Raw genomic sequence first — 18,845 nt, 5'->3', positions numbered from 1 at the left:
CGGCAAGCGCAGAAAGCAGGGTCGCTGCCCACTGCGCCAATCGGCCGGTAAAAAAGAAGTAAGAATTAAGTGTTAGGTGTATATAATATCATTATTAACAGCCTATTACAGTCCACTGCTGGAATAAAGGCCTATGAAGTAAAAACTTTGTAGGTACCGCATTTTACGAGAAACGCGCAGACGGAAGTGTAGTAATTTCCCACACATATGTTTTATATAAGGATGGCAGATTGCTTTTTTTTTTTATTTTCCATAAAACATACATTAAATCACACTAACACGTATTCGACACACACATGCATATATATACTCTTTTTTAATAATTTGTTTGAAAAAAAAGGCAAATTACAGAGTAGCCTTGGCGAAATATGTCATTAAAGAAGTATGTAAGTCTTTTCAAAATTCAAAATTCATTTATTTCAAGTAACCTAACATAAGCGCTTTTGAAACGTCGAGTCTGTCTGTTTGTAGTGACTCTACCACCGGTTCGAAAGGCAGATTCTACCGAGGAGAAGCCGGCAAGAATCTGAGCAGTTGCTCCTTTCTAACATCAACTATTTACATTTTGCATTTGAACATTAATTTTTATACAGTATAACTTTAATAATGTTCAAAATTATAATATAAATTAATTATGGTCGCATTTAAACCACTAGTTTTTTTAATTCACTACAAACTAGCACTCGACTGGTTGGGGGATATTTGTAAACGTCAGAATAGCACGTGAACTGTTGGGAAACGTAAAAAATAGAAGTCTATGCACCGACCTCGAGACACTTTGAGAAAGAGGCGGTAAACGTAAATAAGTAAGTCTATGATTTTGTTACTTTGTTACCTTTTCCTGCTAGTTTCGAAGTTAGTTAGTTAGTTAAGAATCATGAATAAGGATTTACACAAAGACGGATTGTAAACAATTAAAACATAACACTTCTTTGAAATACCAAAAATTAAATTCAGATTAATACATCAACAAAATAAACATCCTCTTTGATTGTGTAAATAATTTTAAAGCTGTTTACGTTAATACAAATCACGGCATACGTCCGGCATCTTACAGAAATAGTCGAGATTTCTGGCAATACTGGATCCATCGGCTCGGGGCGACTTGTTTCATAATTTAAAGAGTTTTTATTTAATACTCTCAATATGGTTGGGTGCTAGCAAAGTTACAACAGGAGAAATTCTTAAACTTTGCGGATGATAAAATAAAGTCTTGCCAGCGTAAACTCGATAACTAACTTTGAAATTTTTGTATGTAATTTGAGTTCAGAAAGCCGTATATAGCCAAGACTTGCGGAAACCGGGAATAAGAATTTGACCGTTCAATAAAGTACTAAAGTTACTTTAACTTAACAGATTTTCTTAAGTTTTAGGTAAATTGTGATATTTCAGATTTCGCACGATGACAAAATCACAGCCGTAAAGTGATATTGTTGTCAAGGATGGAAAACCTGTAGACATTTTTTTTTTAAATAATTAAATTAAAAAGAATAAATAGGTTGCGTATGCGTAGGTATATTTCATGCTTTAGTGCATGATTAAACGTAAACGGTAATCTCAAAAACTACTAAGCCCAATTTAAAAATACTGTTTTGGATAGACAGCTGCTTTGTCGAGCATATCTTAATGCAAGGTAAGTCAAGTCGGAAAATTTTCGACGAATACGTGGATGGACGTTGGGGTCCCAAGGTGCTGGAATAGCAGCCCCGAACTGGTAAGCTCAGCGTTGGTCGACCCCCAACGAGGTGGACAGACGACATTAAACGCGTCGCAGGTAGCCGGCACAGAACCGTGGAATTTGGAACTCCCTACAAAAGAGCTGTGTCCAGCAGTGGACGTCTATCGGTTGATATGATGAAGTCTTACCGGGAAGCTATGCTTGTTAAGAATAAAGATGCCGATTCTAGCTGTTATAAAAGTCGTAAAAAACTAATAAAATATATAAGTAGGTACCACCTAATAGGTACAAATAAGTACAAAGAAATAAGAGCGTTAGCCTTTTGGGCGGTTTTGATTATACGATAGATAAAAAAAATAAACGCGGCAAATAAATTTCCTATAGGAAAATTATTTCCTATTACATACAAAAAATTGATTATTTAAGCATCCCCAGGCATATAGTAAATAGAATAACCAGTAGTATTAAAAAAATCTTGTTTTTTTTCATAAGTGACCTTACTCCATCTAGCTTTAGAACGCGGAAGAGTTAAATTTTATGGCTGGTTGACATTTCCATTAATAGCGCTTATTTGTAAAATAGGTGGTTTTCACCTAAATTTTATAAATTAAAATGTCAATATTTATATGTTTATCTTTTTAATTCCATTCAAATTGAAATTAGAAAGATAAACACTGGAAAACAATGTCTATTTTTTTTTTTATTCTAGTTCTGCAATTTTGTTAAGTATGTTTCTTCACTATAAATATATCAAATTTTATCAAACATTTTTCATGGCTGTCTTCATAAATGGCAAATATTGTGAGATTTCTTTCGTTCGTTCGTATTGAGGGGTTACCTAGGTATGGTATGTAATAACTTACGAATCGTTATCAGTTTAACACATTTATTTGGCGATCGTGCTCTACCAGCCTTATTACCATCGCTTAAAGCAGTATTATTATAATACTGTTGACGTTTTATAACCGAATTGTAATCCTTATTTTTAAGACGTCAACGTATGTCAAATAATCTGACATTTTAAGATAATTCCTACTGTTTTAAGCTATGGTAGTTACGGTACTGTTTTTGACATAAGAGAGTGTACGGTCTTTTAGCAAGATTTCAAATAAGCAAACGTCACAACCAAGATTGATAAAATGACTGATCTGCGCTCTTTAAAATGTGTTTAAATACTCTTAATTGGTTATGGTGTAGAAATATATTTATTTGTACACCATAACCAATTAAGAGTATTTAAACACATTTTAATAGACGGTTAAATAAAGTAACCTTGGAACAAATAACTTTACTGTGGTGGTCTAATCTTGATAGGTGCATCATCGGTAAAGCATCATTTCCATCACGACTATAAGTTATGCTACCCTTGCACATTATTCCTTATTGTGTAGTTTATGTAATGATCTCTAGTCGGAATAGCTTAGGCTTTTTATTGTGTACCTAAATCGCGATAATTCCGACATCACAGTCTAAGATTTTATGGATCTGTAAGTGCCTTTACGATGTAATTTTGATCCATTAGTCTGTTCTTACCCCGGCATAACATTTTTGGGGTTGTAATAAAAAAGATCGTTTCATTTAATTCAACCTGAACTGATGTCCATAAAAACTGGAATAAATGTACCTACCAAATAACTCACAAATAATAATAAAAAAATTACAATAAAAAAGGTTTTTTTTTATATTTAGGTTCTGTATCTTCACTTTTTTAATAATAATAATAAAAATCTCTTTATTTCAGGCAAAGCCCATATTAATACATTTAAACTAACAATATTAGATAAAAGAAAAATAAATAGTTAACAATATACAATATCGGGTTAAAAATTAAAATTACAGTATAAATTGATTAAAATGTCAATGGTGGGTGCGGCTGCTACCAGTGCCGAGCAGTTGGAGTAGAGACTTTGGGACCGTGGGGTCACAAGGCAAGAAAGCTCTTTTCAAAGAATTATCGAAAAGGGTTATCGAGTCTACCGGTGATCCTAGAGCGGGCAGTTACGTTGGCCAACGAATTAGTTTGGCCTTCCAAAGGGGCAATGCTGCCAGCATCTTACCATCTGTGCCTCGCTGCGGTGGTTTCGAGGACGTTTTAGATTTTAATTAGTTTTAAATAGTTTATTTTGGGTTATATTTATAAAACAATTATTTTAAAGAATAAAAATCCGTAGTAGTAATCTCATTAAAATATCATAAAAAAAAAAAAAACTTTTTGCTCCATGTGTATGTAAACCCACCCAGTGCCTCCAGAACTGGTTATTTAATAACCACATTTAAATAAGATAGAGATAAGATATTAATAATTAGCAAACTAATGTAAGGACTTTTATTATCTGCATAGGTTTTATAGTAATAATTGGCGGAATATGACAAAAGCCCACCTGATGTTCAGTGGGAAACCATTCCATATAAACAGAGCAACACTTCTCAGAGCAAGGAACACGTATCGCAACTTGCCGCTCTGTGTCAGTCAACCCGAGCACCGGCAACCGCATCCTTCATATCGGAACACAGCATTGCAACAATGCTGCTTAGCGGCCCAAATAAGCATGGTGGTAGTGCCTAGGACGAGCTTTGTCAAAAAAGCTCTACCACTACTGTATAGTGTCATATCGGATTACAGATCCAGAATCCCTGGGTCTGGCTTTAAATTATTCTATACTAGCTGTTGCCCGCGACTTCGTCTGCGGTTGATTTTGTTATTTGATGTGGCATTCAATTTAGTTGTAGTTCTAAAAAAAATTAAAGTATTCAGTATCGCTAAGCCTTAAATGAGGGGGTTTGCTGCTGTCCGCTGAGGAGTTCCGTCCTCTATCTCCAACCACATTCATCAGATCTACACAAAGTTTGGTAAAAATAAACACATATAACCTCTATAGTACAAAAATAATTATTTAAATTGGTTTGGTTGTGATTTGTCGGAGTTATGGTGTAAAATCGTCAAACACTTTCATCTTTCACTCCCAAAGGAACAGAGCTTAATGTCGGGATAAAAAGTAGCCTATATTACTTCTAATACTTCCAAGAATATGTGTCCAAAGTTTCATGAGGATCAGTTAAGTCGTTTTTGCGTGAAAGCGTAACAAACAAACATACATTGACATTTATAATATTAGTAAGGATTTAAATTCTCAGTAGCAGTCCTAGGAATTTAAGTTAACCGGCGGATTTCTTGGAGAGCACATAAAGCTGTCTCGGTCCCTATTAATATCATAGTGTGATAAAACTGCTTAAGGCTAACCCGGATTGAAATGGCTTAAAGGGTCTAAGCTCTGAATTCCTAATCATGAGGAAAGATGTGTCAAGCTTGAGACCTCAATACCACAGAGTGCGCATATCTAACTGAGGTCCCATGAAGCCGTCTAGACAGAGTAATAATGTGGAGAGGAAAGTGCCCGTACTGGCCTCAGTTATGATTGACCTACGATTAGATCAAAGGCGTCAAACTGATCTTCGTTATACTGATCAATACGCTGATGATGTAGATGATGTAAATAAAACGTCAAAATTAAATATTAAGTAACTTTATAACGCTTATAATAAGTAACAACAACTTGGAAATAAACATTTCATAAAGTTTTAACAATGAGTATCAATAAGGGCTAATGTAAACAGAGCTATACGCAACAACGTAACAAAAATCCACCGTGTGTTTAATATATAACACGATACTATAACAGATAATTGTGGTGCTATACTCTGTGTGCACTCTCGTTCTATCAGAACCGTCAGTAACTTTTTCTGTGGCATTCCTTGTGAGACTGAATGTGAGCGAGACGGAAAGATCAATGACGAGACGACGCAGATGATAACGGTACTATTATTTTACTATTTAATAAATTCCCTTAGGTAAATGAGCACCTTCGGGCAAGAAACCACGTTCATCAGCGGTGTAGTCGACTCTGTATTTGATACCATCTGGACCAACGTACTCGTAGAATCCCCTTGCTCTCATGCCTTCACGTTCATTGTCGATCTTCTCGATGTTACCGGATTCCTCAGCGAGGATTTTGTTCTCAGTTTCGTATAGATAGTGGTAGCCATCAGGTCGCTGTTCCTTTTCGAAACGGATGATACCATATTTGTAGTCGTAGTTGTTTTTAGGTTCGGCTGGGTAGTAAATGGGTGTAGGCCTAATATAAATTGGGGTGGAGCTGACGTATTGCGGAGTGCTGGAAATTATGACAACGGGTTCAGCGGTAGTGACTGGTGCAGCGGTAGTGACAGGTGCAGCGGTAGTCACAGGTGCAGCGGTAGTCACAGGTTCAGCGGTAGTCACAGGTGCAGCGGTAGTCACAGGTGCTACTGTGGTAGCTGGTGCCGCGTTTGTCACTGGTTCTCTGAATAAAATATTGGTTTATAGTAGAATGGAGAACTAGACTTTATGAAATATACCTTATTTTAATAAGTTATCTATACCACGGGACCCTTTGTTTCTCTTTTTGATAGAACCCCTCGATGTTTGTTTTGATGTAGGCCGAAAGTAATGTCCAGTATAATATTGATTACATATTTGGCGGTGAGATATATAACTAACTCGCATAAGAGTAGCGTAGAGGATCCCTTAAGAGAAGTAGTTTTCTTTTGAAAGGTAAGGCACAGAGTGAGGTAACTCATACAGAGTACCAGCCGTTCGAGGTAAGTATCAACCGTGCGGGGGAAGAGATGGGCCTTACAGGCCTTCGTACGAGGAATAGTAGACTTAATAGCTTCTTTAATCTAAAAGTCTTCAAACAGTGCGTTTGCCATGACCTACGAATCTAACACGTAGTCGCTTACTATAGGCCTCATAAGAAGGCTCAGAGTTACTCAGCGCGCAGGCGGAGTCGCGGAACTGAAGTGGCGATGGGTGGGGCACATAGCTTGGAGAACTGATAGACTTGGGGTCCCAAGGTGTTGTCATCGGTCGACTCCCAACGAGGTCACGACATCAAACAAGTCGCTTAGAGCCACTGGAAGACCACGTGGTCTTTGGAACGCCCTGCAAAATACCTATGTCTAGTAGCAGGGCTAGCACAGGCAGGAGACCAAAAATATATCCCCTGAAACGGGAAAACATTGACTTTTCCACCTGCTAAAGCACGGGAACATGGAATAGGAGAGGTTTATCTCAGTTTATTATTTGGATATTATTTCCCCTTGTGCGCCAGTGCTCTGAGAGTTTATAAAGCTGTGGGAGAAGATAAACTTGTATTCTTTCCCCGGGGATATAATTGTCCCTTGCCTATGCTAGCAGTGCTGGGGACGTAAATCGGTTGAAGTGATGATGATGATTACTGTCTACACACTGAGTATGACGATAATTTATATAGAATACTAGCGTACCCAGCCCGCTTCGCCGGCTAGATTTTGCTTTATTTAATTTAAACAATAAACTTACATCAATAAATTTTTAATTTAAGTCTCATAATATATTAAATCATTTAATTCTCTCCGTATTCATTCTCTTCTATTCTCTTCTAGAGCGGGTGAAGATCATTATCTACACCCATGTACACCGAACAATAGAATATCATCATAGTAAATAAAAGCTATATTTGACAGATCAAATATAGGAGTGCTCCGATCGTCACCAAACTTTACAGGATTACTTGCCAGGTCAATCCGGAGATTCCCTGAAAGTTTCATTGAAATCGGTCCAGCTGTTTCGGAGCCTATACGGAACATACCCACACACTTTCTCTTTTATATACATAGAAGATCTATATAATTTCAGCTAGCACTTACTTAGGCTCGCTGTCGCCGGTGTAAGCACCACCTGGGCCTCCGGGGCCACCTGGACCTCCCTTGTCTGAGGAACCGGTGTAGAAACCACCAGCGCTGCCGCGGTCACCACGGTCACCACTACAAAAAAATGGAGTTACTAAAAGCCAATAAAAATTAAACTAAAGTAGATCCAAATTTACAGATAGTTAATTAGATTAAAAAGAAACCCAAAAAATACAACAATTATATTTTCATTGCTTGGGGAAAATCTCAACAGAGTCGTGTGATGCAGGCAGATCGGAATACATTTGTCACCACCACTCCTCTTTCTACGTGTGTCGTACGAGGCGATTAAGGCTGTATATTGGAGAACGGGCAGGAGCTTGCTCTGTTCTACTACTACCATCTGCGAACACCAATCAGTCTGTCCAGCGTGGTGATTATGGGCAAACCCTCCGGTTGGGAGTAGCCTTTAGTTCAGCAATGGACTTTTATAGGCTGTTGGGTATGACGATGGGCTCCTCAACCTCATAAGAGAGTAAGTGTAGTCATGCAGAACGTTTGCTGGACACTATGGTAAGGGAACTAGCATCTAAGTAGTGAGATTTAAGACGATTACTGAACACCAAATGGCTTCGAATGGCGATTACGGTGGGAATTCCCCTTGTAAAGACAAAATAATGTAGGATGCTGGAAAGTCCTGTTGTAAAAGTGAACTTCTACCACTGAACAGGGTGCTTTTACTTTGTTTTTGTCTCCAATTGATTAACGCCATTTTGGTGTTGTGTGGTGTCGCTGTAATTATAGTGTGCAAGGTTAGTTCCTTTAAGAAGTACTATAATTAGAAGTACTATGAACAATACAATATTAATCCCAATAAAAATTTAATACGACAAACGAGTAAGACACAAGTGATGCTTCAAATAGGGACAATACTTGAGCATCCATCCCAGTCTGTAATTAATAAAGGTCAGTTGTTTCTAATAATTTTTTAAAGCAGGAAAATGTCTGTGCCATGGGAATTTCTATAGTCCGTTTAGAAAAAAACAATTATTGTTTACTTTTAACTTACTTGTAAGCTCCAGAGTTGTCGGGGTTGTAACGTCCAGATTGGTCGTATTTACCGGGGTTGTAGCGACCGGGGTCGTAACGGCCAGCGTCGTATTTACCGGGGTCGTATTTACCAGGGTTGTAACGACCTGAATTGTCAACGTTGGTAGGCCTGGTGACTCTGCCGCTGAAGAACCGGTAAGGGTCGTATCTGAGCGTTGTAGGTCTTAATGTGGTAGGGAAAACTGATAACCCTCCCAAATTCGTTAAAACTGGAGTTGGATCGCTGAAATATAAAAAAGTTATGAAACGGCAATCATGGAAATCAAATTGATAAATGTAGAATATTATAAGAAAGTCCTATGTTTTCAAGTAAGAGTATTAGTAACCTTGTATAATTAAACCAACGCACTTTAAAGGTGTAAGCTAGGATAGGTTCTATGTACTTAGACTGTCACAGATTGTTTTATTCTAAAAACGCAAGCGCACCCCGACTTAGACCTCATCGTTGCTTTCCATCAGGCATGTTCGTCGTCAAGCGCAAGTCTATCTTGTATAAAAGAAAAAAATAAAAAAAACATGATATTGCAATGCATGTATTCAAATGTCAAATTATTTTTTAAATCTACATGATTACTTACGATTCGGCGGCAAAAGCAACCGCTGCTAAAGCAGCCACCTATAACAAAATATAAATAAAAAGATTAGTTATTGATTTATTATTACTTTCCTACAAGTTAGCCCTTGACTCCAATCGCACGCGGTGGTTAGTGATGTTGCAGTCTGAGATGCTAGCGGGCTCACCTGTTAGGGAGTATGGTAGTCATACCCCTAATCGGTTTCTGAGCAACATCGCACCGGAACACTCAATCGCTTAGCGGCACGTCTTTGTCGTCCACGGGCTAAGCCTCCCAACAGACCAGACCAGAGAAAATACAGATATTATATATTCCCAAATTGTCCCTGTCGGGAATCGAACCAGGGTCATCAGTCAAACCTACTTAAATTCACAACGCTCACCGTTGCGCCAGTTAGGCATATAAAAAAGATAAAGTTGGATACGTGCTTTTCATTAAAACTTTGTGCCTTCCTCCCCCTTCGTAATCCTATCAATGTCCCATCCAACAAGACGCAGTCTTCCACTCTCATGGGAGAAAGGGATTTTAAGCCTATTCCCTCATCAATGCCAGACTTATGTTGTGAATTCCGATTCTAATGTTTTTATCAGGTTTTAGTTAGTGATGGTCACCAGGACCTCCTGCCAATTGGTCTAGAGCATGTTACGGATCACGGGGTCCTGAGTGCGAATCCCAGGTCAGAACGAAAAGTAAAATAGGATTAAAAAAAAAATATATCAATACGGTGGATCAGCTGCACACAATCCGAAAAAAAATCTTGTGAGGTCTATGCCCAGCATTGAGATGTTTATAGGCAAATTTTTCACTTAACAATTATTCATTGTAAAATCAACATCTCCTGAGGATGCTCATACATTGCTGAGGATCTGTTTGGTGTGGAGTATAAGGATTGAAGAAATTATAAATTACACCACACAGATTCTACTGCTTTTCGCGTAGTATAGTAAATTAAGCTATTTTCATAATATTTATAGGCTATTATAACCCAAATTCATAAACTTATCCGAAGAAAAAAAAGAAGCTTAACGCCAAATTAGAACATCTAATCCAGACGGTCCCCCATCCTGTTATACAGGTATCTAAACATTCCTTCCTCAGTGCAAACAAGATACGATTTGAATCACGATGTCACGACAAGTTGACACCACCGACAAAGTTCATTAAAATATTTAAAAAAAAAACCACTTTCTTTAGTTTTTAGGTTTGATTTAGTTTAGTTTTGTAGGTAACTTTTCGGGTAACTTCACTTGCATAATTTTTTTTTATATATTTAGATATTTGAATTTCATATAACTTTGTTATAATTATGTACAAATATATAATTAAATACATACCAGAAGAAGAGACCGCATAGTGTATATATATTTTAAGCTTTTCCTAATGTAATGACGATGTTTGAAGAAGACTACCTATATATACCATTCCCATCTTCAACCGAATACCAATCGTCCTGCTCTCATTTTTAATACATAATTATCACGTTAAATTAAAAACCAGCGTTTCCCAAACATTTGGCTTTCGATGTCAAACGCTTTATATGTCAAGTTCAAAAGATCAAGTGGAAAACAAGGTTATACGGCTACTTGTAACATTTTGTTATGGTTGTTGATTTTCAACGTCAATCGTTATATTTTTGGTGTTTTCAACAAAGATTTACCTTTAACGAATACTTAGGTACTTGACACTGTGCCATGGATCAGGAATTAGGAAAATATGTACGAAAAGCTCACTCACGTACGTTAAACCGAAACTTATTTCTGCCGCTAAGCAGCATTTTTGCAATGCTCTATTCCGGCATGTAGGGCGTGGGTGCCGTTGTTATTACAGGCATATTTGACTTAACAACAATAACAATCCAACGCGTTTACGTAAGAAACTCACATTTAGAAAAATCTCTCGTAAGATTGGGAATGGGGGAGCGGGTTGAATAAAATCTCACGACAGCTCACCAAGTCCTGGGAGGGAGGAGGGGGCACAGAAAATTAAAAAAAAACACCTCACGTAATTTATGGACGCCCCCTAATAACAAGCTTAACACCTACGCCTCAGGTTGAGCACCACAGGTACGCGATGCTGAAAGTATTCATTGCATACCCTGCGAATTGTTGCTCTGGTTATAGTTTTCCACTTACCATCAGGTGGGCCAGCAATGGTCCGTCAATAATTACTTTAAAAATACATATATATATTTATATATATATTATATATAAATATATATGTGGCTTAACAAACTGATCTTTTAATATAAACTACACTCTTAAAACCTAGATACAGTACCAATTCTTTATACCAAAATCGCATGCCGGCAAATCGTTATTTCCGGGCTTCTACGTTCTACGAGTTCTTAAGATTTCAATAGCATTTTATGTGCTTTTACTGTAGTTTCCAGGCACGTTTCCATATTGAATATATTTTCAAGTACATCTACACTATTTATTTATTTGAGATCATTATAAAAGGTTATTGTTTATTTAGGTTATTTACCAAATACAAATATGCGACTATATATATACTATACACACTACCTAAGTTGTCCTACACGCACCTCCACACACACACAAACACACACGCATACGCACGCACACGCACATCTGTCTGATTTTTTTTAACGCCCACCCCCCTGGAGGTGGGCGTTAATATCTGTACCACCCTTTTTTTACGTGATATTTTTGTTGTGAGTTGGGTTTGCATGTCATATCATACGTCATGGATTCCTTCGCTGAATACAAATAGTACAAGGATGACGGCGGACAGCTAACATATATATTGTTAATAGACAATATTATAAAAGGGCAAGTTGTTTTTCTCCTAAAAAAACGTAAGTAACTTGTTTTTTCATAGCCCCAAATTTTCTTAATTCAATCTAATCATAGGCGTCATCTTTATGAGCAATAAAAACTTTTAAAATAATTCATATTTTGAAGAAATATAAAATTTAAAAAAACATGTGCCTTGAGGTATTTATTATCTTTTGTATCTACTCTGGCCAACGTGAATATGCCACAGAAACCGTGTACTTGGCTAATATTGAAACATCAAAAACCACTCCACTTTAGTAGCGAATCTCGAACAGGCGATTTTTCACTCCATTATTTTTAGCAGTTGACTGTAATTATTTTACCTGTAATGTTCTAAACGTTTACCATAAAGTGGGAAAAATTGGTAATACTGTGTGAGCTAGCCGGCGTGAAGTGAGACGTGCGCGGGACATTTTCACTGTTTTTGGACACAATGCACAGCATGCAATAATGATCGAATCAGGGTTCTGAATGTTCTTAATTCTATGTATGTATGTCGCTTGGCGATAGCATCTGAACAACGCTAGATGGCATGGAGGGGCATAACGCGTTTTCCTTACTTGACGATTTTCACTTGTTAACTCTTACAGCGAGTAAAAAGCAACTAACACAAAAAAATTGCGCTGACTGATTAAATCGTAATTGTTTTGTATTTGGGTAATCGAGGGACCTTTATTAATAATAACCTTTATTTACAGACATTACATCCATTTCCAAATAGCAATATAAAAATTAATATGAAAATTATTTAAAATTGCATGCATTTCTTTAAAAAGACCTATAAGCTTTATTTATTGTTGTAGTTATATAAGCTTATCGAGTCTTATATTAATCGGGATTTTTCTCGTCTCTCTTTCCATAGTTGGTCCTTAAGATTCCTGAGAACGTAGTCCTGCTGAGATCTCAGCCTCGAACGGTAGATTTGTTTCCATTGGCTTCTTTGGTTGCCGTTTTCGCTGTAATGTAGAGTCTGTTGCCTTCAGTGTAACGAGTATTGATAACTTAAAAGACAAGCGAACATTGTCTCTAAGTTACTAAATAGGATATAGGTACATGTTCATGCACTTGCTGTGCAGATTATTATATTCTTAATATCTCAACCGCATCTCTTTGCTTGTCTATTGCCTTGGTGATCCACGTTTCAATTAAAACACGCATATTGGGAAGTCCACAAACCCACACTGCGCCAGCGTGGTGGAATAAGGCCTAAAACCCTTCTCATTGTTAGACAGAAGCATTTTAGCTTACTTAGGCGTTACTTTGCAGAAATCCATAATATATTATGAAAATTAAGCTTAATTTGCTATACTCCGCGAACAGTAGGAGCATCTGTACCTATATATTATAATTTCTTCAATACGTATACTTCACACCCAACAGATCCTCGGCTCGACATTAAAATGAATATTGTAAAGTCAACATCTCCTGAGGATGCTCCGGTTTCGGAGCGAAACATGCGTAGAGGGTCCATTGCCGAGGATCTTTTTGGTGTGGAGTATACGGATTGAAGAAATTATAAATCACACCATACAGATTCTCCTGACTGACGGCCAACTGGCGCAGTGGACAGCGACCCTTGCTTCTGAGTCCAAGGCCGTAAGTTCGATTCCAACATCTGTAAAATGTTTGTGTGATGAAAATGAATGTTTTTCAGTGTCTGGGTGTTTATCTGTATAGTATAAGTATTTATGTATATTATTCATAAAAATATTCATCCGTCATCCTAGTATCCATAACACAAGCTGCGCTTACCTTGGGGCTAGATGGCGCTGTGTGTATTGTTGTAGTATATTTATTTATTTATTATTTATTTATCTTCTGCTGTTCGCGGAGTATACCAAATTAAGCTTTATTTTCATAAGTCCTTCTAATTGTGGAAGGAGATCTGTGCCCTGTAGTGTAATGATAACCCCCCTAACCAATTTCTCTACAGCAACGTACCGGAACGCTAAATCTCGTGGCGGCACACGTCTTTGTAAATAACCATAGTCGAAATCTCAACAGACCAAACAAGAGAACCTAACAGAGACTTCCAAAATCTTCATTGTATAATTTCTCGATATATTTTCTTTAATGTGTATCTACTACGAAACTACGAAAGTTTGGGAAACTTAAGCAAACAAATATAGGAACCTCACATAATATGCACCGACCGGATAGCTATATGAATGATTTAAATATATTTATAGACTATAAGCAAGGACAATATTAAATTATCGAAATGTTAAATCATGTTAATAAGCCAAATTACGTTCATTTCGATCTATATTTTAGGATAATTTTTAATCTTAATTAATTATAATAAGGTAAATATTTATAAGGCGGTTAGATCTCAAATGATGATATATTATATAATCAAGACAGTGATGAAGCTGTGACTAAATTAGCAAAATAGAACGATTAAAAATTTATCCAAGAAATATACGTTACAAACATATTCTGTGGAAGGCATTGGTTTTGCGCATGTACAAATTATTAGTCGTGTGTCTCAATGTGTAGAACAGTCAGAAATTTCCGCAAAAATAATTATTTTGCTATAATACTGGATTTGTTTATTTATATTGAGTCCAACAATGTGGCTAGTCTAAACGCAGCGAAATTTGTCTGGATACCATATTGTTATTGTGTGGATTCGAAATGTTAGTAACTGTGAACCTTACGGGTTTCAACAGCGTCACCGGTGGGTCGGGGCGAGCGCGTAGCGTCGCCTGATGAAGGGTTTTGAGCCCCAGGGCTCGAGGAATATCGGGGTGACGTCTACCTAGGGGCGTCTCCTGCGAGACTCGGACCTCGGCTTAGGCGGACGTCGGAATTTGGAGGACTGATCGGACGGTGATTAGTCCGTACGTCCCCGTGGCCGTGGATTGTGTCCACGTCCGGGTGACGTAAGAACCATATTGTTAGTCGACTGTAATACCACTCTTAAAAGCGGTGATAGCAGATCTTGCAAACAATATACAAGAGGGTAGGCATAAAATGGAAAAAACCCTCCAGTACGAGTTATAAAAAACTTACATACATTGTAACCTACACTGTATTTGTTTCATATGTCTATAAATATATTTTTTTACATTTGTGTAATTTTGTTTATGTATCCGTATGTAGTTATTTGAATGTAGGTTTATAATAATTTTACACAACAAGAACAAATAGGTGATTTGTGCTCGCTCTTGTTGTCCTAATCATATGGTTGCCTGGCAGAGATCGCTTTTAAGCTATAAGGCTGCCGTTTGTATTCAACTCTAGTCTTTGTGTTCTATTTGTCCTTTATTTTATGAACTGTGTAGTGGTGCATAAATAAAGAGTTGTTTAAATGACATTGTGAGGCGGTGATAACAAAAAAAACACCCGGCTAAGTTTGTTGTGGGCTTCTTCTTAGACCAGGACGCGTTTGGAAACCTCGTAGCTTTAGTTTTGAGTTTAAGAATGTGGTTATCGCCATCATGTCACTACCGTATAATTCTTATGTACGCATCAAAAGTGCCACCTATGGGCCTACTTGAATAAAGATATTTTTGACTTTGACTTTGACTTTGAGTTTAAATAAATAAATTGTACACAATATGGAGTTATGAAATGGAAATATTTTGAAATATACGCACACTGGTTTAACTTTTTCCACTAGTCTGAAGTCCTAATCACTGGGTCCTACTTCGCCTCCCTTTTGTTGAGACGTAGTTTGTTCCGCGCTACGCAACTTTTATTTTACGGAGTTATGTGCGTTTCACATTAAAGTAATACCTACTCTAAACTCCTTTGTAACTGGTTACCTATTGACTTTTATTTCAACCTAAAATGAAAATGGGTCAAAGGATGAAAGTGGTATTATCCTCTCTTTGCGCTCCAATCAAGAGGCGCGTGATTAAACAAAGTCTCGTGCCGAAAATTGTGCCGACGGGTTTCATCGAGTTCGCATTTTTGTCTTTTTGTCTATTGCTCACGTTTCAATCGCCTTCTTAATTTCTTTAACATCCTATCATTTATATTGAAAACATAAAAATGGACACAATTATAATTTATTGTAGGTATGTGGGACTTACGTGAAACATATTTTTCTTACTTGTCTTAATACAATGTAAGCAATTTTTTTGTACGGTTTTAGTGTAAAGTTAATGTCACATTGTTAAGAAAATAATATAAACACTCATATAAATATACGTAAAGAAAATCTCTGTTTACTGTGTTGTTTTCATTTACTTTATCGCACTAGTTTTTTTTTATATTTTTAAACATACTTTAAATTAAAGAGAAATAAAAAGATTTTTTGACATCCGTGACAAGACAAGTTAGAAAAAATTGATTATATCAAAACATTGGACCTTTGTTGTTTTTGTCTCTTTTATTTATTTTTTTCTTGTGTACAATAAAGTATTTTTGATTGATTGATTGATTGGATAGAAGCAGGCGTTACTTTGCGATTTGCGACAATGATTATGTCATTTAAAAAATTTAAACTCAAGCCAAGTTTGGAAAGTTAATAAACCTATTACAATCATGAATAATTATAGCATGAAAAAGATTTATAAATAATTTGTTTTTACTACACTTCGGCAAAGTAGTTATAAACGTTGTAAAACGGTTACATATTATTACGCAATGTTTTGTCTTATATTATCGGATGTCAAATTATTGATGTCAGATAGAGAGAAAACTTTGTATAACCAGTGACTTAACAAATAAAGTTATATATTAAATCAATAATATTAATTAACTAATAAAAACTATAAAAGTAAATCAAACCATTTATTTTTTTTTTCTTTTTTCACCTATAGCTTGTTTAGTTTAACAACTAAAATTTTATATGTTTGTATAAATGAATTACAACTTTATTTGTAATGTTCAAAGGTATATTTTAATTAAGGAGTAACGATTATTCTTTCAACGGAAAACTATTGCAATTTAGAATAACTCTCTAACAGCTTCAATATTTTCATATTAATTTTATTAGGATATGCAATTTATTCAATGCATTCACTCTTCTCCAATGATTGAATTGAATCTCACTGGAAACCAATGAGAAAACAGCGTAGAATCGTTTTCGTTTTTAAATTGTCCCCATATGGCTGGTAATAGTACTTTCCGATTTTTTGATTCTCTTTTAGAATAAGACCGGTAAAAACAATAGAATTATAGAATTTTGATGACAAATTTCCCGACCTATTACACAGAAGATACTTTTCATAATTGAGTCTATTTATATTGAAAAAGTAATAAAATAGAGACGTTAAAAAATTCCGGTTAATAGTAGTGTTAAAAGTGATCCAACTCGACTTGTAAGTACTTTCATTATTACCGGATACAATTTGTAATGAGATTATTTTGCATACAAATTGTTAATTCCTGCTAATAATGTAGACCGGAGTCACTCGAGGGTGATTTAGTCGACATCGCTAATACGAGAACCTCTTGAGAGCTGAGACAGGGACTAAGATTTGGTTACTAAGCAATCGTCACGTGCGATTAGATTCCTTATCAGTCCCTTGTTGACAGAAAGCAGAAAGCGGTGTTGCACACCTACGCCTCAAATTGATAGACACTGGGCGGTATATTGCAGGACGTGGTCCTTGCATGCCCTATGATACCAGGTGGACCATCTGCTTGGCCCTTCAATTATTAATATAAAAAAAAACGGAATACTTTATCAAGACAATAAGTTTTTTTTTTAATTTACGTAGAGGTGCATGCCAGAGATCTATCATGGTCCCCGCGAAAGGCTGAAGTCTTAACTAGGCTATGATCGGTAGTGGCGAGCAGTTCTTAAATTTATAAAAGCACTGCCTGCCCTAAACTGACGGTTGACGGCAGATTGGCGCAGTGGGCAGCGACCCTGCTTTCTGAGTCAAGGCCGTGGTATCGATTCCCACAACTGGAAAATGTTTGTGAGATGAACATGACTGTTTCGGTGTCTGGGTGTTTATAATTATGTAAATTAAAATGTATGTATATCTAAATATATAAAAATGTTATGTTGTGTGTTTGTGTGCGCTTCAAAAACTCAAAAAGTTCTGCACCGATCGTGCTGAAATTTTAGCATGATATACAATACGCATCAAGGATTGTTTTTATCTATTTTTCTCAACTATTCAATCACAATGTGCCACAGCGAAGCGTGGCAGGGTACAGCTAGTTATTCATAAAAATATTCATCATTCAACTTAGTACCCATAACACAAGCTACGCTTGCCTACTTTGGGGCTAGATGGCGATGTGTGTATTGTCATAGTATATATATTTATTTATTTATATATTATTATCATTTATTAAAATTCATATGTAACTCGTAGTAGGAGAATTTATTGCATTTATGGCAATCTCCGCTATATAAAAAGTGATTTCTCATTCACAGCGAAATCATACCACAGTTTACATAACAATACTTCACGTGAATCCTACTAAGGGCTTTATTATTATTATTTAATATAACCTTATCGTAGTTACAACACGATTGATGATTTCTTAACGACAAGGCTGCTTGGAAGTAGCCCGCTCCGCTCTCATCTCTCACAAGATAGAAAAATTCTTAATATTGTTAAACTGTAAAATAAACGGCAAAAGAGCAATCTGCTGAGTTTCTTGCCGGCTTTTCTCGATAGAATATGCCTTCCAAACCGGTAGACTCACTATACAAACAGACTGACTTGATGTTTCAAAAGTGCTTATAAGGCCTACTTTATGAGTTTCTTGCCGGCTGTTTTCGGTAGAATCTGCCTTCCAAACCGGTAGATTCACTACAAACAGACTGACTTGACGTTTTAAAAATGCTTATAAACTAAGCCTACTTGCAAAAAAAAATAGAATTTTATAATACTAAAAAAAACATGAAAAAGAATTTGACCCCAAGTGCCGGACGTCCCTTACATACATGGGACAGGGGTGCGAAGAATCTTCTAAATGCACACATAAAATATAGAAACCGTGTGGATAAATTCGGCATTAGCTGCCAGTTATGTAATGTTATAACTTAATGTGACATGA

The 18,845-nt window shown here is 36.4% G+C and overlaps 1 protein-coding gene across 1 annotated transcript; it reads right to left on the bottom strand.

The window, feature by feature from the left end:
• Window positions 1-5,510: 5,510 nt before the first annotated feature.
• On the bottom strand, window positions 5,511-10,500 carry LOC120626489 (larval cuticle protein LCP-30-like). The gene is made up of 5 exons (XM_039894017.1): window positions 10,492-10,500; window positions 9,076-9,113; window positions 8,457-8,720; window positions 7,406-7,522; window positions 5,511-6,018 (listed from the first exon to the last, which is right to left on the bottom strand). The coding sequence occupies exons 1-5, from the start codon at window positions 10,498-10,500 to the stop codon at window positions 5,511-5,513; spliced, it is 936 nt and encodes a 311-aa protein (XP_039749951.1).
• Between the last annotated feature and the right edge of the window lie 8,345 nt (window positions 10,501-18,845).

The sequence above is a fragment of the Pararge aegeria genome, chromosome 9 (genome assembly GCF_905163445.1).
Source record: "Pararge aegeria chromosome 9, ilParAegt1.1, whole genome shotgun sequence".
NCBI lineage: Eukaryota > Metazoa > Arthropoda > Insecta > Lepidoptera > Nymphalidae > Pararge > Pararge aegeria.
The sequence above is the reverse complement of the archived record's forward strand: the minus strand, read 5'-3'. Positions and strand labels throughout refer to the sequence as shown.

Excerpts from the sequence above, each read along its gene's own strand:
- LOC120626489 (XM_039894017.1), bottom strand. Across the intron at positions 8,721-9,075 it reads GTTGCTTTTGCCGCCGAATC|CGATCCAACTCCAGTTTTAA; the intron begins GTAAGTAATCAT and ends TTTATATTTCAG. Across the intron at positions 7,523-8,456 it reads GACAACTCTGGAGCTTACAA|TGGTGACCGTGGTGACCGCG; the intron begins GTAAGTTAAAAG and ends ATTTTTTTGTAG.